The 21,679-nt window shown below is 36.7% G+C and overlaps 1 protein-coding gene across 1 annotated transcript; it reads right to left on the reverse strand.

Moving 5' to 3' along the window:
• Positions 1-20,434: 20,434 nt before the first annotated feature.
• LOC145066599 (uncharacterized) lies at positions 20,435-21,419 on the reverse strand. Its single transcript, XM_079013894.1, has 2 exons — positions 21,001-21,419; positions 20,435-20,882 (listed from the first exon to the last, which is right to left on the reverse strand). Exons 1-2 carry the CDS (start codon positions 21,417-21,419, stop codon positions 20,435-20,437), a joined length of 867 nt encoding a protein of 288 aa, XP_078870020.1.
• Between the last annotated feature and the right edge of the window lie 260 nt (positions 21,420-21,679).

A 21,679-nucleotide genomic window follows, 5' to 3' on the forward strand; every position in this document is an offset into this window, starting at 1 on the left:
TGACATGTCCAAGACGACAATGCCACAAGGATGCTTTATCCATACTATTGGAAGAATCCATACACAACACATCATTTCCTAGGTTATCTACAACCATAACAGTTTCATAAATTCCATTACAAGACATTGCTTCAAAATATAAAACACCATTTAGATAAGCATAAATCGAACCATTCTCATTATTAAACGAATATCTAAATCCTTGTCTAAATAAACCATGAAAAGAAATGATGCTTCTTGCCATATCTGGCGAGTAGAAACAATTATTTAAATCTAAATTCAATCCATTACTAAGCACTAAAGAATACACTCCAATCTTGGTAACAGGCGACGATCTTCTGTTCCCCATGATTAGATTAATTCTTCCAAGCTCCACATCCCTTTTTCTTCCTAGTCCCTGCAAATCAAAACAAATGTGGTAACCACACCCTGTATCAAGAACCCAAGAAATAGCATGAGATGAATCATTAGATTTAATTATGTAAATACCTGTGAAAGATGGCTTGATCTTCCCATCCTTGATGGCTTGCAGATATTCCTGGCAGCTTCTCTTCCAATGCCCTATTTTGTGGCAATGATGGCACTCTGCCTCCTTTGGGTTTGGTTTGGGCTTAGCAGGATCATCCTTGGTCCCACTAGAAGAGGAACCATCTTGGGACTTTCCCTTACGGTGGTTCTTCGAAGAAGTCTTCCTCTTCTTGCCCCTTCCCTGCCCAATAGCCAAAACAGGAGCAGCGGGTGGATCGAGAGTTGGTGCAACAGTCTTGTCCTTGAGGTTGCTCTCAGCAGTCCTTAGGAGCCCTTGGAGTTTTCTTAGGGTGACCTCTTCCTTGTTCATGTGGTAGGTCATCCTAAATTGGTTGTAGCATGAGGGCAAGGAGTGAAGAACAATGTCGATAGCCAAATCATCCCCAAAGTTGACATTCAACTTGCGAACACGATCAACATACCTTTGCATCTTTTGCAAGTGCACGGTTAGAGACTCTCCACTTCCCATTTTAGCAGTGATCATATTCGTTATGATCTCATAGCACTCTTTCCTCGCGCTTTGGTTATATCTCTCCATCAAGTCTATATGCATCTCATAAGGATACATGTCCTCATAGGACTTTTGGAATTCGGAGTTCATTGTGGCTATCATGATGCAATGGAATTTCATTGCATCACGCTCATGGGTCTCAAAGACAGCCATTTCTTTAGGAGTAGCAGTTTCTGGATTGAACTTCTCGAGCTTCCCATCGAGAACATACTCTTTGTCCTCGTAACGCGCGATCGTGAGAATGTATCTTATCCATTCGCTAAAGTTCGATCCATCGAAGGTCACTTTTTGACAAAGGCTCATTAGCGTGAATGAGCTAGCAGCAGCGTTGTTTGCGTTAGACATCTACAAATAGAAAGGAACAAAGTTGATTAGAATTAAGTCCCTAATTAACACCCAAAATGAAAATTTAGGGCTAGGACCCAACAACATTATTTACACATTAGAAAAGGGATGTCGTGATCCAACATGCAAATAATTTGGAGGTAAGTGAATGACGATTCACTAATTCTTCACCATGAAAAACATAAGCTTAAGTTTTAAATGTATTGAGAATACCTAAATTTCTTTGAGATTCATTGAACCTTTCAGTGGCATGTTTAAATCTTGATATGCCCCTCTAGTTTGTGACTGGGATGCTGAGGATCACAAAGCGGGTCTGAATAACCATGCAAATCTACATGGTGCCTTCATTGTTACAGTCACCTATTCGATGTACCGGTAAACCACACGCGTCCACCGAACTATGACAAACAATGAATCACCCTTTGCCACCTTTGCTTAGAACCAATTAGTGTGTCGGTTAACCACACACACTCCACTAACTTCTTAACAAGGGTACAAAGCGTAATTTCATGGGATTGCATCAAATCACTTTTCCTAAAGTAACTAAGCTTTGGATTTTTATGAAACACATTTAGTTACTTTATATAGATTCATTATACTTATTAATGAGAAGAGGTTTGCCCTATCATGCTCGTTCGGCTAACGACCCTCCACCAATCAAGCAAGTGGTGGGTGTGAGTGTACACCCATTAAGCGTCATTTTATAGGCAGCAGCCTTATACCCACCTTATAGACTGGCTTAGTGAATGAGGCCTACTAACGGTAAGACTAACATTTTTAATCATATATATATATATATATATATATATATATATATATATATATATATATATATTAAGCTTGTAATAATATATTAGTATGGTGTTGAATTTTAAACTTGTAAAATTCTAGGGTTTGAAATTTAAATTATTCAAATTAAACTTTTAATCACAAAACTTAAATTTCAAAACTTGAGGACAAGTTTTAAACTTTTTCAAAACATAAGGATCAAATAGCAAATAATATAAATCAACTAATTAGATTATCTCAATTTGATCTTATTCAATATTACTTGCAAGATAATTCACCAATTCAATTCAAATAATCAATTATTATCACATAAGGAAATTATTATTCAACTAATTGGTAATTATCTTTTTTTGGGTCAAGAATATACTAATATATTTGATTAAAATCAGATTTTAATGACCCAAAATAGTTAAGTCAAGTATCCTCAAGTAAAACAGCAAGAAATCCCGAAACTACCTCCTTCTGACGCTTGAACTCGCCGAGTTCCACTATGGACTCGCCGAGTTGGAGCTACTCGTCGAGTCCACAGTGGAACTCGCCGAGTTCATCATACAGAATCACAAAAATCGAATTTTTCAAGCAACAAGCAATCAACGAATGCATCAATTCAATAGAAATCAATCAAAGCTCTGATACCACTGATGGGTTTGAGCCATAAGAACTTTCCTATGTGCACATGCAAACCCTAATGCTTGGATCTAGGTTTCTTTAATTGAACATGCATTGTATCCAAGACTTACAATTCTAGATCTAATGTAAACAATTGAATCTTATCATATGAAATCGGATCTAGAACAATACCTTGAGTTACTTGCTTGATACTTCTTCTTCTTGGAGCTTAGAGTCACAATTGTCACTCCTCTAATGGCTAACAAACACCAACTAGCAAGAGGATGATATTGAGAGAGAGAGAGAGAGAGAGGAGGGTGAGAAATCGGCTCTAGGGTTTCTTTCCTTGCATGAATGTCGATTTCCCTTACCCAAGGGATCTATTTATACTATGAGCTACTAAGGTTTCACCCTTAACCCTAATTGAATAACTTAGGCCCTAAGCAATCCAAAGATCCTCCTAGATATTAGGCTTGGACGATTTTAAGATCTCCCAACCCTAAAATCCGTCCACCCTTATATCCATAAGGATACATAGCCCAAAATACAACTATCACACATTTAACAGTTTATGCCCCTTTATTCAATTGACCTCTTTAAGTCACCAAATTAATTCTCAATTAATATATGACTTATAATAATCAAATAACATTATTATTCCTTTAATATATTATTCTCATAATACAATAATATCTCTTCTCTCTTAACAAATCATCCTGTCAAGTTGCTATGGTGAAGGCAACCCAAAAGTACCATGCACAACCGGGTCAAGTACTTACCAAATATAGTTACAGCCTTAGACACTAATCAAACAGAATCATCACGAGAATAGGGACTCCACTACCATACTCAATACCCATCATAGACAGAAGAGCCACCGCTCTGATATACTCGACTGGATTACCTGTTGATACCGCTACCACACGCCCTACTATACTCAATTAGGGTGTGATGTGGTCCTTGACCATCTCAGTCCCCACTGACTACCTGCTCATGGTAGATCATTTCCTTGCTGCAGACATGCTGCCTGATACTCTGGTGGAAAAATCGTCATCAATGTCAACTCGTAGGGTTTACTCCTAAACCCAAAACTGAAATCTCACGCCTCTCCTACTTCCCATAGGAAACATAAATAGCATCCAACAGGTCACAGAAGGTGACATCTCTTCCATCGGCTGATTGCTCACTCAGACCGCAATCACCCATAAATGCCTTCTCTACTAATCCCTGAGTCTTGCGACTACATCTGACATCTTACTAAAATAGTCTTAAATGCCCTCGACCTCCCTCTCAAGGGATGCGTCTTCAGACTCAATCATGGCCCTCAGGCCTAAAACCCCATCGCGTCCAAATTACACCAATCAATCCTAACCAGACAACCAGAGAATCACAAGCATCATTTGCTAAGAACCATGGTACTCAGCCCATGACATCTCTTCTCAATCTGCTACAATATATGGTACTCGAACCATAACATCACTCCTCAATCTGCTCCGATGCATGGTACTTGAACCATAACATCACTCCTCAATCTGCTCTAATGCATGGTACACGAACCATAACATCACTCCTCAATCTGCTCTGATGTATGGTACTCGAACCATAACATCACTCCTCAATCTGCTCCGATGTATGGTACTCGAACCATAACATCACTCCTCAATCTACTACGATGCATGGTACACGAACCATAACATCACTCCTCAATCTGCTCCGATGCATGGTACACGAACCATAACATCACTCCTCAATCTGCTACTTAGAATCTTCAGAATACTCCCTATATTGAGTATGGGTCCTCTTCTTTCGGTAGTACGGGCCCATACTACCTGCCACATCTACCCATACTTTCCACACGGACCATCCCAAAGCTCTTAAGTAGCTGCTCAACCTTCTCGTTCACCAATTTCGTCATGCGTGCCCGCTCCTTAGCGAAATGCTCTACTCTGCCAGCGTACTCATCTAGCTAAGGTTACTCCCTAGGCCCTTCCTTGGTCCTCCCACTTCTCCGCCATCAGCCGCTGAAGAGCTCCTAATGATGCCAGCCATCTACCTCCTGAATATCGTCATATTCACTTGGTAGCTGACCCCCGTCATCGAGAGTTCCACAAAGAACAAAGCAAGCATCATTCGGGCATCGAAGAATACATAGAACTCACTCTGGGCGATAACTCCGCTTGCTCTGCTCATTCTCAAAAGTACCACCAAACTATGCAACTCTACCCCTCGCGGTTTCTAACTATTCTTTCGAAAAGCACCACAATACTCATCTAGGCATCTCTCCTAGATTACTCCTCTACTCAAATCCCCTAAAAGGATTCCAACTGAATACTCTCACTCATCACATACTCAAAAGCACATCACATTTAACAGCAACTCCTAGGCTAAGGCATCACAAATCAGGCCACTCTAGTCCTAAGATATGAAATACCTAGCCTGTCTCTAGCATGCATAATATCTCATAAAATGTATCATAAGTATCTCATAATACAAAAGTAAGGGTATTTTAAGAAATCACCGTTCGGGCTCTGGCTGATTGTACACACTGCTCTTTCTCGCTTTCTCTTTGAACTCTTATTCACTTTTAGAAAATCATTTCTTTGAAAACTTTTCTTACTTCCTCAGTTTAAGTCCAGACTTACCCGAAGGTGCATCCGAATCCCTCAAACCAAGGCTCTGATACCAACTTGTAACACCAAAAATTTTAAAACAAAATTTTCATTTAAAATCGTTTATCTCTTTAACACTTTTCATAAAAATCTCCTTTTTGTTTAAATTACAATACATGAATCTTTTGTTCAATCAATTAAAAAACTAGGATCCCCAAAATAAATGCTTCCTCTGGTGTGTACAATCGCGCCGGTGTCGTCCCGTGATCCTGAGAAAACCTGGAACATATAACACAAAACACTGTAAGCACGAAGCTTAGTGAGATCCCCAAAATACCACTCCAACACATATTAGCCACTCAAGGCTATAACTCTGTTAACCCTCTGGTCATTGTGTCTCAGTGGAACCCTCTAGTCCCAACTCTCTGTGGATCCTCTGGCCCTAACTTTATGGAGCCAAAGGTCCTAACTCTGATAATCTGAAATCATGCATATCACATATCACAATAAATATCATAAAATAAATAGCATACAAATACACTGGAACATAACTCTAAACCTAACTCTGTGGACCCTCTGGTCCTAGCTCTGTGGACCTTCCGGTCCAAACTCTAATATATACACACAGCATAAATCACATAGAAATAATGCAATGCCACACATCGCATAGATAGCATACAATAACTCTGTCACATAACTCTATTACCACTCTAGGTAAAGTATAGTCACTACTAGAAAAATAGCCTTTTACGACGCGCGAACCATGACACGCAGTGATTTATGATATGCAAAGGTGAGTGTCTAAAAAATAATGTCATCTCTTCCAAAATTTAAAGGATTTCAGACGCGCATTTTTGCGTGCCCTAAAATTAGTGTCTAAACAAAAAAAATAAAAACACGTGTCGTCTACGACCGTCGCTTTATAAATTTTAATAGAACGCGCGCGTTCCATCCGGGGAAAATGAAATCCCAAAAACTTAAAATCCCCGCCTTCCTTTTTTTTCTCCCTCCACTTTAATTTCCCTAGTAGCTAGGGCCTTTTTTCAAGAACTTGCCCCGATTATGCCCTCCTGTACTGCTCGTTCTCTCTTCAACTTCCCTTTCTCTCCTTCTCACTTCGACAAACCCTTTCTCTTCTTCTCAGTTCTCGACGTCGACAGCTTCTCCCACCTCCGACGTTTCTCTTGGTGTTGGCGCCTCCCACCTCTAACCTCCGTCTAGCCCAGCCCCACCGTCCAATGCTTTCCAGCGTCACCCAACCGATGGACCCCCTCATCTCCGGCAATCTCACCTCGCCTGCCCTTGCCAGCAACATTAGGTCCGGTGACCTTAGGGTCATTGCTACTATTGCTCAAATTTACAAGCCCTATGTCTTATTAAGGTATGTTTTTCTTGATTCTAACTTCTCAATGTTTTCGTTCTTCTATAAGAACCCTAGCTTTGCTAAATCTCTTTTTCTTTCTGGCTTAATTTCTCTCTATTTCATTTACGATCGAAGGAACAAACTTCCGATATTTGGTGAAACTAACAATCGATGATGTGTGATTAGGTGAAATAATCGACTAGGGTTAACTAGGAACAAAGACACATGGAAACGGGAAAGGGGATGAAAAAGAAACACACAATATGTTTGATTAGGTGAAATCATCGGTTTTGGCAATTTTCTTGCCATCATTGGTACTACCGGAAATCTTAGTTGGCAGGAGGAGTCGCTTCACTTTGGCTAATGCAGATACAGCAGTCTCTGCAGCATCAATGGAAGATGATGTTTTGGCTAATTTGATCAGAGGCTTCACATACCCTTCTACAATATAAGAGATTTTGTTCATGGACAAAGCACCCAAGGCCTGAGCTGATTGAGTGGCAATAATTTGAGTGTTGCTTGTTAAAAGCTTCATCAAGGATGCACAACCTCATCAGTTGCAAGACTATCACATATATCTTGATGAATTCTGAGGAGATCAGCCAAGACAGAAGCTGCATGTTCCTGTGTTTCCTCATTTGAAGAATTAAGAATCTGAACAAGCGATCTCAACCCTTTATAAGCATCTGATCCTTTTTGAACAAGGTCATAATGTGATGCCATGGTAAACACATGACCTAGTACTTCAATTTTGTGGGCTTTTGATTTTGGGGTGTCCCCCCAAAGCAGAGCTAGTAGCTGATTAATAGTGGCAGCATCTGCCTTGCGTATAAGCTTTCTTAGTGCCTTCCTTGAGGCTTCTTGTCCCTTTGTTCCACCAGTTTTCAAGAACCATAGGAAAACAGGAATTGCTTCAGCACTTTCAACACATGCATAGATATCTTCACTGTGACAACATAATTTCCACAGAACATAAGCTGCATCCTCCCTCGCTTTATCAGATCCAGTTTCTAGTTTCCAATATTAATATACGTTTCTCAAATTGAAGTATTTGTTGTTCATGATGAATTACTTCACATTATTAACGCGTTTAGCTCGCAATCACCTATATATCTATTGACATTATTGATGATGAGATGGGGGCATTCATATCTTTTTTGCACACAACAAGTTGCAAGTATTGTCCCATTGATTCTTTTCTAAATGTTTAATAGAATATGTGTAGAGACTCAATCTTGGCCATTGATTTCAATTGTCCATGTGGTTGAATATCTGTAATTTAATAGGTGTAGCATTCTTATTAATGCAATAAGTGTTCATTCATAGCAACTTAGCAAGTGTTTTTTCTTCCCCAGACATCAATCAGCATGTGTCAAAACTTGAGTGACATTAATCTGCTATCTGTTGCTACATAGACTTGATATCCTTGTGTATTATCCATAGGACAATGTATGTTCCTTTCTTTGTTCATTCTCTTTAAAACCCATATAAATTATGTTTTGAGAAATGGAAGAAAAACACATAAAAATTTGTAAAAGGAGGAGGGAAAGCCTAGTTTCAACACCCATATATAGTTATACTTATAGTTATACATGAAAGAGTGATCCACCCTGTTATGAGTTATGTTGTACTGCAAGTTATTTTTGTACAATCAATTATCTAGGCATCTTACACCCAATATTTTGTATTTGGACATATAATTTGGTACAATGCTGTAACTGTAATAGTGTGTAGTGTAGGATGATGCTATAAAATCAAATTATGTTTGGTATTTATTATTTGGTTTGGACTTTGGTGTTTCAGACGATGTTTAAAAATACAGCCTACACAGAAGGCTTTGTTGCTGGTACCCGCTGCCCAGCAAAGCGATTATAGCCAAAAGGTGAAGGAAATTGTTTGTCAAATGCCAATGGATGGGAATTCAGATGCTACACTAATTTCATAATCTCCTTCAAACAATTAACCTTCATGTCCATGGGAATATGGGATGGGTGCTTACTATTTTTTTTTCTTTATATGTTTTTGAGGATTTATTGCAACTGCTGCTGGGCTTACCCCTGGGTAAATGAGAGTCAAAAAGACGTTTTTGCCCCTCTTTGTTATTGTGAATTTGATTTTTTTTGGTGTAATTAGTGGTATTGGTGGATCTGAAGGACCTGGTCGTATATTTGTTGGGGGTTTACCGTATTACTTTACTGAGGTACAGATAAGAGAGCTGCTAGAATCCTTTGGGTATGTAGTTTTATAATTTTATGATTTTTTTTAAATATTTTTACAATATGAAAGTTTAAGGAATTTTATTGATTCAGACCGCTGCATGGGTTTGATCTTGTGAAGGATAGAGATACTGGAAACTCTAAAGGATATGGTTTATGTGTCTATAAGGTAATTATCACCCTTTTTTTCTTTAAATTAAACAATATGAATCTGTAAATATTCTCAGTTTTTAAACATTTTTGCACCTTGTCCTAAGTTAAGTTAAAAAAGGGCGTTATTGTCAGTTATTCTTTCTTCCAATAAATATTAAATATTTGGGAGTTATTTTCAGGATCAAGAAGCCACAGACGTTGCCTGTACTGCACTTAATGGCTTAAAAATGGGGGATAAAACACTCACAGTCAGACGTGCAACCATTAGGTTTTTATTTAAAGTATCCTTTATTATTATTATTATTATTATTATTATTATTATTATTATTATTAATTTAAATTTTTCTCAATCCATGTGGGCTTTATTATTATGAACAAGTTTATGATAAATCTGATGTTTTTGGTGCTCTTTATTTTACTGCAGTGAGCAGATGAAATCTGAACAGGAGACCATTATGGCCCAGGCTTAACAACATATAGGTATGCAGGTACTACAGAGTTTATTATTATTATTAATTATTATTATTATTATTATTATTATTTATGTACTTTCAATGCTTTGAAACTTCATGTTTTTACTTGTCGAAAATGGCCTTACAAGTTGGAGGGTTTAATCTTCCCGGATTACCTAGATTACCTGATGAGATTCCAACTAAAGTTTTGTGTTTAACTGAGGTACCTTATGTTTTTTCTTTTTTAAAAAGAAAAAATGTAAATGATGTTTAAATAATATTTTTGAGAAAATGTTAGGAGTTGGTTAATGTGGAAAACTTCATTTTGAGAAAATATGATATTTTTGAATAATTTTGGTAAAAGAAAGCATGGTTTTTTTGGTGCAATGAAGGTGATCAATGCTGATAAATTGATGGATGATGGAGAATATGAAGAAATATTAGAGGATATGAGGGAAGAAGGACGAAAATTTGGTAAAAAAAAATACTCGAATTGACAACCCTTTTCTGTAAATGATGTTGTGATTGTGGGAGAATTGTTGTGTTTTTCTCTGTTGCTAGGTAACCTTTTCAACAACAGCATTCTACTTAAGGGAGACTTGTAATCATGTTTGGCATTCCTTTCCAGTAAGAAACAGAGTTGTATGATTATTTGTTAGTTTTATAGAAATGTATAACACATGTTAGCAATGTATTATTTTTGTTTAACATTTGAATGATTCTTTGTATGACATTATAATTTGTGCAATTTATTTTATTTTTTGAGTATGAAATTTTATTCTATATTATGCAATGGATTGTATTTTTTGTATATTGTATTTTATTTCTATTATAAGAAATTAAATGCAAATTTAATTTAGAAATTAATAAATATATAAATTTATTTTTTTTAAACATTTAAATTTACGATACGCAAAAATGTGTGTCATCTTCATTTATGACATGGCCTTTCTTGACAGGGGCTTTCTTGATACGCATTGCGTGTCATTAACACGCGCGTCGTAAGGTTACGACACGCGAATGTGTGTCATCTTCCTTTATGACAGGGCCTTCCCTGATACGCATTGTGTGTCGTAAACGCGCGTCGTAATTGCGCGTCGTAAATGTGCGTCGTCTATAGACGACGCTCAAAAGCGCGTCGTCTCTCTTTATGACAGGGCCTTCCTTGACGCGCATTTGCGCGTCGTCTGAGCCTTTTACGACGCGCAATGAGCATCGTAAAAGGCTGTTTTTCTAGTAGTGAGTGAGAAGACTCACCTGGCAAGCAGAAAGCAGATATCCTCACACTTGAATCTCGAACACGCCACCACCTAACACATAAGGCAAATATCTCTAATTAACACTCGAAGTCTCAACTCTAATTAAACCGGCGATTACTCTTTCCCTCTCTAATCAGATAGTGAGTAAAAGACCATTTTACCCCTCCACGACCTTTATTACCTATGTTGACCAAACCCCAAAGTCAACTCAAGTCAACGGTCAACTCTGACCAGACTCGGCGAGTACACAGGGGTGACTCGGCGAGTCCATGCGTGTCTTCTGACTCCTCCAAGGCCTCACTCGACTCGTCGAGTGAACCTTCCACTCGACGGGTTTCCACTGGATTCGAATTGCGGGGCAACCCGACTCCCGAAGAGATCGCTGCCTTTGAGGCCCACGAGCGTGATGCCACAAAAGTCCATTGCATCATGCTAGCAATAATGACTTCTGAACTCCAAAAGTCCTATGAGGACATGTATCCCTATGAAATGCATCTAGACTTGTTGGACCGGTACCATCAAAGTGCGAGGCAAGAGAGGTATGAGATCATCACTACGATGATCACTGCCTGAATGGGTAGTGGAGAGTCCCTTACCTCTCATCTGCAAAGATGCAGAGATATGTTGATCGCCTTCTAAAGTTGACTGTTAACTTTGATGAAGATCTGGCGATTAATATCATCCTTCACTCATTCCCTCCTTGCTACAACCAGATCTGCATGACCTACCATATGAATAAGGAAGAGTTCACCTTGAGCAAGCTTCAAGGCTTGCTAAGGACTGCTGAGAGCAATCTCAAGGATAAGTCTGTTGCATCAACTCCTACTCCGACTGCTGCCCCTGTTTTGGCTATTGGGCAAGGGAACCATTTGAGGTGTCACACTTGGGGCACTAGGCACTCAAGCTTCATGAAGACAAGTTAAATCAAAAAAAGGTATGTATTCTATCTATTTTATTACCCAAGTATATGATATTTGTATGCTAGTATAGGGTAATATCTTGGAAACTTCATATTTGCATTTATAATAGAGAAAACATAGATCCAAGGTATTTAGGGTTGTATGTGCACCATAGGATGTTGTAGTATACAAAAACCCAACAGTGGTATCAGAGTCATGGATTGTTTTATGTTATACTCATGCAAATGTTTGATTTTCAAAGTTGGAAAAAAAACAAAAAAAAACATGATGTTTGTCAAATTTTAAGATAATTACTTGTTTTGTGAAAAACTAATTATTTGTAAAATTTAAATAATTTGCTATATGAGTTGAATTAGGTCAAATTTAGTAAAAGATAAAATGATATGATTATTTTATTAGTTTTAAAACTTTGATCTAAATGTTTTAAGGAGTTACAAATTTTGTCATAAAATTTTGGAGCTCAAAAGTGTTTTTTTTAAGTTGTGATCTTAAGTGTTTTGAAACCTCCATAAGTTATGGATATGAAAAGGTTTTAAAATTAAAAAGAAAAAAAATTGATTCAAAGTTTTTATGGAGTTACAAAATTTGTTGTTAATGTTTTAAAGAATTCCATAACTTATTCTTAAGTTATGGAACATGAAAAGTTTCATCATAAAACTAGCATTTAACTCCATAAGTTATGGATTACCAAAAGTTTTATGTTTCCTTGATTTATGAGTTAGTTTAGATTAATGGAAAAAAAATTATGTTTTAGCTGTTTTCAATCCTAATTAATCGAGAGGTAGTTCATAAAATGTGTTTTTGTAACTTGTCCTCAAGTTATATGAAAAGTCACATTTATGAATCTTAAAACTCATAAAAATGTCTTAGGTTACAAAAAATAAAGGGTCTTTTCTTATAAATAGTCTTTATGGCTCCATAACTTGTACCCAAGTTATGGATATCCAAGAGTCTCTTTATTAAAAGTTTTAAAGCTTTAATTAAAACTCATAAGTTATGAAAATCCAAGAGTTTTGAATAGTTTCAAAACTTTCCCTCAAGTTTTGGAATTTGAAAAGTTTTCTCTAATGAATACTTTAATTCCAAGTTAAGCCCTTAGAATTTTAAAAGATAAAATTCAACCCTTATACTTTATAATATTATAAGTTAATAATATATATATATATATATATATATATATATATATATATATATATATATATATATGTATAAGAGTAAGTCGTCTTACCATTAGTAGGCCTCATTCACGAAGTCGGTCTATAAGGGGGGTATAAGGTTGTTGCCTATAAAATGGCAACTTAATGGGTGTCCACTCTCACCCACCGCTTCCTTGACTGGTGGAGGGTCGTTAGCGGAACGGGTATGACAAGGACTATAATTCTCCCTTCATTAAAAGTATAATGATAAATACTAAGTAACTAAACACTTATAAATTCCCAATCTTAGTTACTTAGGAAAATGTGAATTGGTGCTAACCCATGAAATTACACTTTGCACCTTTGTTAAGTCGTTAGTGGAGCATGTATGGTTAACCGGCACATCGATTAGGTGATAAAATTAAGGGTACCAGGTCAATTTGCATGGTTATTCACACCTTGTTTGTGATCCTCGGCATCCCAGTCACAAACTTGCGAGGGCACACTCGAGATTCAAACATGCCATTGAAAGTTCAATGTATCTCAAAAGATTTAGGAGTTTCAAATCCAATTAAAACTTAATTATATTTTGTTTTTCATGGTGGAAATTCGTAAATCGTCATTTACCTACCTTCAATTATTTTATAACTTGGATTACGGCATCCCTCTTCCAGTTATAAATAGGTTGTTGGGTCCTAGCCTTAATATTTCATATTGGGTGTTATATTAAGGACTTTAAATCAACTAAACTTGAATATCTCCCAAAAGATGTCTAGTTCAGACATCTATGATCTTCCCATATCTCTTGGAACTTCACTTCCTCCACCTCCTCTAACTATTCTCCCTAACCCACAAGTTCAAGGTCACTTAAGCCCTATTGGCAGGGCAAGGTATAGGTGTGATCACATCTTGGAGATGAAGTCACATATTGACAAGTCGGGAGAGTTGGGTGTCAAAGTCTTGAGAAAGTTTGTGGTTCAATCACTTTCTAAGTCACATAGTGAGTTCCTTTGGGACTCCTATGAAACAGACTATGACAAGACCCTTAATGATCTTATCTATTTGCTTGGTACTGCTGAATCAGCAATGATTTGGAAGGCTAGTAAAGCAAAATTGATTAGAAAATCGACTTCCCAAAGCTTTATGGACATTGACAATGATGACACTGGAAATCCAGAAAAAGCATTCTTTTCCCAATGGAAAAGGATCGGCCATAGTCAACTTGGTTGATCAAATGGTAAAGAGAAAAGCTAAGTCTGTGATAGTCTCATGTACCATTACCAAAGGGTCCATTTGTTAAAATTGCCAAAGGAAGGGACACTATTTGCGAAGCTGCTAAATTTACCTAAGGATGTTAAAGTCAATAAGTTTGACTCTACTTCAAGTAAAGTCCATTGTCTAACTTTGTTAAGCTCCTATTTGGAGATTCTTATTACATAATGTGACCGAGTCACATGGTGATGTTATAAGAATCAAAGAAAACAGAGAAAGCTTAAAGGAAGTATATGTTGCTTCTGATCGTGAAGATGGACTTCGATCGCATCAGAATTTTGAAGTTGTTACTTAGGAGTTATGACACATTGCTTAGGAATATATAACAACAAGGTTTTCATATGGATTGTAAGGATAAGTTTTTCCGCAAAGTTTTTAAAATAAAAGGAAATTTTTGATTTTATTTATTTTAAGTATCCTTACAATGGCATTTGTGAAAAAAAAATTGTTGTTTATATGATTCCATTGCTAGTAATATAGGAAAATGGTTTTGATTCTTTCATTTGTGGTAGTGTCTAAATTTACCAAATAAAGAAAGTTTCTCATCACCCAAGTTTCAAGAGGACCGAAACTTGGAATTATGCAAGTTGTATAGTATGATGAATGAGAACTTTCAAGCATTGGAAAATTAAGACTAATTCTTGTTCACATGGATGTGTGAGTTAAGTAAAAGACTAAGGGATCGAGTACACATTCTTGTGCACTGATCAAGCCCACCACAAATGTAACTTGAGTGAAACATCTTAAAGAAGGTTTATTAACACTAGTGAAATGTAAGAGTAAAAGGCTTTCTACTCTTGTACATTTGAATTTGGTAAGTTGTGATGTTTTGGATAAAACAGAGACCAACTTAGGCCAATTTTGTTAAGTGTTTGTCTTGATTAGAATCCACACTATCTCTTGAGTATTTGGCAAGAAAGTCTTATAGGTCAAGGAGACAGTGGGAGTCTAAAAGATCCTGAAAGGGTTTCAAGAAGTAATCAAGAATAAAACCTGTATTTCATCACTAGCACACAACTAAAGGTTTATAACCTATCGTGTTGACATTTTTGTGCCCATTCCAGTTAAGTCGGCTATATATATATATATATATATATATATATATATATATATATATATATATATATATATATTTGAGTTCTACATGTTCTCAATTGTTTGCATAAATACTTGGAAGCAATGGCAGGCCCTTGTGCTGCCAGGTGGCAAGAGGTTAAGATTGCACAAGTTCAATCCGTATGAGTTAGGATTTGTCACTAACCTAGTCTTGTGATTATGGTTTGACAAATTCACATGGATAAGAACACATACACCATAAAATATAAGTTTCATAAGGTTTCTCTCCGATTCATGGAAATGATGGTGAGGAAATTCTTTCACTAAGTAGATTTTAAGTAGATAGCAATTGTGATATTTGCAGTTCTCAAAGTCGTTAGTGGAGCGTGCGTGGTTAATCGACACACTAACATGGACTTATGAGAAATGGAAAAGTTCTAAACAATTGAGACTATGATTACGGCATCCCTTTTCATAGTTCTGAAATTGTTTAGACACACATGTGATCTATCTAAGATAAGGTATATGATTTTGATAAAGTTTTATCAAAGCAATCTAGTATCAGAAATCTGAACTTTGGTAAGAATATCAATAAAGTATTGACTTCTAGAGGTCCAGTTGTTTTCTGGATACATGTCAAAGCTAGTGGGAGCATAAGTGTTATGTTAATAATCATCATGTTAGTCGGAGCATCATAATTATGATAAGTATTGCAAGTTAGCAAGGTTAATTATAGAAAACAAAAGTTTCAATTCATGAGGTTGCAGGGGTTGAAAAGTTGTTTTGATATAATTAAGGGAGAGGAAATTATACTTCATTTCAATTCTAAAAAGCTTTGATTGAGTTTATAATCATTCTAAAGATCTTATATTGAGATTTTAATCACCTTTAGTTAAGAATATATATGAATTTCATGTTGGATTGGTTCAACTTAAGAAAATTTTATATATTACGTTCTCAAAATTTGATTATGATTACGATATCCCTTTTCATAGTCAAAATTTGAGAATATGGCAAACAAAAAAAATTATTATAGCAAAAGACTGGTCTAGAACCATGTCTTTATGTGAAACATCATGAATCATGTCCCATTTACTTTGGGTACAATATCGATTACATGTGCTATAATATTTATCCTTTCTAAATTTTCCAAATTTCATGGGGCATTAATGGGAACAATGTCTAGAATTGGATATGACTAAAGTGATTAAGCAATTGTCGAGGACAATCTAAGGTTTACCAAAGATTGGTTGCTCAAGGACAGTTGGAAGTATATTGTTAATATTGGAAGGGCCATATTGACATAGTCTGAAAAGTGGCAACTCTTGTTCAGAAGTGGTAGTCAAAATGGGAATATAGAGTTGTCTCCATAGATGGAAGCAATTTGTGTAAGATTAGAAAAAACTTAGTGCAAGAAGCATGTTCAAAGCAATGCATACTTTGAACATAAGGCTTTGTGTCCATGGAGTAGGTCTTCATTGGAATACCCTGTAATGGTTGTTGACAAGTCTTTGTGACTTTGTACACGTTCATTGCAAGAGGGTAGTGCATTTAAGTTTAAAATCTAATAGATTTCGATTTGGGAGTGTGAAATTAGAATCATTGAAAGTTTGGTCAATTGGTTTCTTTCACAAAAGTAAGGATCATAGACAAACATAGAGTGTATAGTTGGTTTATGGCAAAGCTATTGTTTAGAAAACACAGCGTACATGCTTGGAGCATGGGACACCTAGTGTTTTAATTCAAGTATAAAGTTGATAAAACCGAAACAATGAATAATGAGTAATCAATATGGTGATAAATAGAAAGTGTTTTATTTATATTCATAGGTTTTGATACCATATTAGATTCATTTATTCTTGTGTTTCACTTTGCATGTTTTGACTTCCATAATAACTAGGTTATTCTTCCGGAATGACTAAGTTAATCAAAACCATCCACAATCGGTCATATGTTGGAAGTAGATATGAATCAAGACTATCATGGGTTAGCTTGTATAGGTCCAAGTTGGTGGACAAAGTTGTGCTACAACACTCATGAGTGATCATAAGTTCTGAGTATTGGATTCAACCCGTGCTCATTTGAATCACTTCATGGATTTTATCACAAGTGATCATGAGACGATAATATCTTATATTCTTCAAACCTAGAGATATGAGTTGTTACTATGAGATGGTTGTACATTGATTGCACGAAAACGCATTCAGTAACTCGATGTTATAAAACGTGCATTTGTGTATGATTCAACAAGTAGTAGAACAAGCCATATGAGTCAAATTTTATCCATTCTTTTTACCTTCGGGATAAAAAGCGATATATGTAGGCCCCTCGATGATTTAATGATGATACATGTGAGTGCTTGGCCAAGCCAAGACTGATTTGTTTTGTTCAATCAGTCAGTCGTCATGAATCGGAAATCGGGAAACAACAAATGGACAGAGAGAATGATTTATAATCCATGTCTCAGTCCATATGATATCTAGAATGGAGGAATATATGATCCCTTATCTAATGGACAAGTCATTGACAAAGGTCAGAGTTCATCGGCAAGGTCAGAGTTCGACATAAGCTTTTGAGAGCTACGATTGCTAGTCGGGGTTTGAAGTCATACTCAATAATAGTTTTAGACTTATCCAAGTGGGAGACTGTTGGAGTAATGTCTAAGTCCATAACTATAATTGGTAAGACTTGACCCGACCCGGCATGGTCCATTTGGGTTTCATGGCATCGGGACAATTGGATAGACAAGATGAGGAAAAAGGATACTAGTCATTTATATTAATATATTATAAGTTCTAATATATTAATATATAAACATATTATTTAATTAGTATTGATCAAGAATTAATTTATAATTAATTAAGTGATCAAAAGGAACTAATTAAATATGGACTCTAAGATATATTTGTGTGATGGGCCAAGTTCATTTAGGTTGGGCTAAGCTTTCATGGATAGTCCATGGAGTGTTTAACCCATGGAGCATATGAAATGAAAGGTCATGGGTATTAGGGTTTAACCCTAATCTCCACACTATATAAAGATGTCCTTGGTTGGTGAAATTGGCACTAGTGTGTGTACACAAAAGGGCAAGGCCGATTTCACTAGAGAGAACCAAAGTATCCTTATTCTCAAGGTTATTCCAAGTGTTCATGATGTTGTGTGAACCATTTGAGGTGTCACACTTGGGCCATTAGACACTCAAGCTTCATGAAGACAAGTTACATCAAAAAGAGGTATGTATTCTATCTATTTTATTACCCAAGTATATGATATATGTATGCTAGTATAGGGTAATATCTTGGAAACTTCATATTTGCATGTATAATAGAGAAAACATAGATCCAAGGTATTTAGGGTTGTATGTGCACCATAGGATGTTGTAGTATACTAAAACCCAACAGTTCCATATCTCAATATTAGCAGAGTAGGGGTGAGGCCCATGATAGGAGAGAAGCGAGTGTGGGCGGGGGCCCGTACCTCACTGACAGCAGGAGTGTGGATGGGGTTGCATAGCTCACCATAAGCAGATTAGGGGTGGGGCCCAAGTTAGGCGAGGCCTTAGAACATGAGTATAGTATAGTATGTTTCTTTATGTGCTAGTATGTTGTATGTTCGTATGTGTATAGCGGGCGAGGCCCAGAGACAGGCGGGGCCTATGAGAGACAAATCTGTATACCGAGCGGGGCTCGATGCTAGGCGGGGCCTGATGTCGGGCAGGGCCCGATGCCGGAGCGAGTCCAATGTCAGGCGAGTCCCGATGCAGCGGGCGGGGGCCCAGTATGTGGTTATATGTACGGTATGTGGTAGATTGGGGAACTCACTAAGCTTCGTGCTTACAGTTGTCAGTTTTTGTTTCTGGTACTTTCGGTAGTAGAAGGAAGAACACGGGATGACTGCATGGTACACACCAAGAAGTTTAGCCTGATAAAATAAGCATGTTTTGAATTAATACTTTGTTTTAATAAAGCAACTTATGTTTATGAAACAAATGATTTGACAATTATGATTTGTTTAATGATTTAAAAATGAAATTTCTAGACCGTATTTTTGGGACGTTACAAAACGAAAGCTTAATGATTTAGCTACTCATGGCAGAAAATAAGCACAAAAACACATAAGAATTCTAGCTAGACATGATCAATCTAGTGCAAACCTTTGTTCTCTGGCTTCTGAAATCGACTAGATCTCTAGAATATTACTTCCAATCCTCCCAAGTCGAATACGTCGCGAGCTTCATTATCACGCATATAATCAAGATTTTTCATTGATTCAGGTCGTGGCACTCTCAATCCATGTCATGGGGAGTTTGTTTGTTTGATTTTCCTTCCTTCTAAGCTCCAGTAAGTTCCCAGCTTCAGCTCCAGTCCTTCCATGTTCCATCTTTTGTCAGTTTTGGTCCTTTTTCTTCAAGAGTGTCCTTTTTGGCTGCAATACGTAAATTAATTTAATAAGTACCAAATATCTTTGCATTTAACCAAAATATGGCTTAAAATGTATTAAAATAATTCCTAAAAATATGTATAAATATGGAAATATTAGTTATACTCTGTTGAAGCTCAAGTTGCTCTAAACTGAAGTTGATGTTGATCAGCGAATGTCTTTGAAGTTGATGCTAACTCCCTAATGTTGGTGATGATATCCGAATCTAGAGTTGATCAAATTTAATTGGTGAAGTAGAATAGAATATTTGATTTGAACCATAGCTTAATAACCAGATCTACTATTATCTTAGAAGATGCAATCCCATCAAATTAAGGATTTGGTATAATATAAGATTTGGAGAAGTCTCGTGTAGATATTTAGATTAGAACACAATCCCTTGGTTGTAGGGATTGTTTAGTATATATTTTTGTAATGGGGTCAAACCCTAATTACTGCTTAGTGCAGTTGCCAAGGTTATCGATAGCGATAGCGAGGGAATAGCGACAACCCACTTATATGCTACGTAGCGATAGCGATGAAATAGCAACAGCTATTTCATGTTTTGTGGTTTTATATAAAATTAAACACTATATTTACCTGCACCTATTCAGCAATTAAAAATAACACATAGAACTAACAAGTGCCAGTTCTATTAAGCTAACATTAAGTTCCAAAAGATTTTTACCACAAAATATTGGTTAGTTCTAGACTCTAAAGTCTAAAATTAAGTTCTAATACCACAAAAGAGAATGTTATGACTCTAAAAGTGTAAACTCTAAAATACCACTAATCGACTAATCGTTATCCTCATCCTCCTCTAATACGAGTTCTTCTTCTCCCTTTATTTCAACAAACTCCTTATAAAACCCAACATTATTTTCCTCTTCAGGTTCATCTACCAAATGGAGTTGTCTAGCTCTAGCTCTACCTTGTGATCTTGACTCAGCAACCTCAACAGCCCCTTGCATCACCCCTTGCCTCCCACCTGGTGTTGTTGTTCTTCTAGTTAGATGAACCGGCTCATCCACCCCTATAGCCTCTGCCACAACATCCCATCTCAAGTCATCACCCTCAAACACGAGACCATCATCATCACTCACCAACCACTCAAACGGGTCATGTATGTGCGAGTCTTCCAAGATTATCGGGTTGATCATATCCCGCATATCATACTTCCTCCTTAATGCTCGATTATATTTTATGTAAACTAAATCATTTAGTTTTTTTCGTTCAAGACGGTTTCTTTTTTCGAATGGATATACAAAAATAAAATTGAACCATTAGTAAATAGTGCAAAGGATATTAATCTTAAAAAAATGAACAACTTACATGTTCAAAAACACTCCAGTTACGCTCACACCCTGATGAATTACAAGTAAGACTCAACACCTTCACAGCAAACTTCTTAAGTGTTGGTGTTGATGATCCATATTGCATCCACCATTTCGCTGGTGCAAGTGTTGTTCTTAATTTAACAGCCATATGTTGCGCAAATAACTCTTCTGCACCGGTATATATAGAGAGCTCTTGGCGAATCTTGGTCTCGTCTTCTTCTGATGACATCTTATGTATGCATACCATCAAGCCCTTAATCACCTCACTATCTTCTTTCACTCCTGGGTTGTTGTAAAAAATACTTAGATTCAGATAGTGACCAGTCGCATGCAAATCTTGGTGAAGTTGACAATTCCACCTGTCATCAATGATTTTGAAGAAAGCTTTGTATTCGTTAAATTTATTGTTGAATGAGTATGCAATCTGCTCCTTTGCCTTATCCATGGCTTCATAAATCTACCCCATAGCTGACTTTCTTTCACTCTCGACCAATCGAAGCACTGCTAGTAATGGTTCATCACCTTTGACAGCAATATTAATGTTAATCCAAAAACTAGGTGAAAAAATAGTTGCAACACATTAAGCTCCTCCCTCCTCCCCTTTAAACCTACTTTTGTTCCAAGCTTCAGATGTAAACAACTTCTTCAAACTTGTCTTATGACTCCTAAAGCAATTTAGAGTTAAGAGGGCGGTTACAAATCGGG

Source organism: Lactuca serriola, chromosome 8 (assembly GCF_051521515.1).
Source record: "Lactuca serriola cultivar US96UC23 chromosome 8, Lser_US96UC23_V15, whole genome shotgun sequence".
NCBI classification, from domain to species: Eukaryota; Viridiplantae; Streptophyta; class Magnoliopsida; order Asterales; family Asteraceae; genus Lactuca; species Lactuca serriola.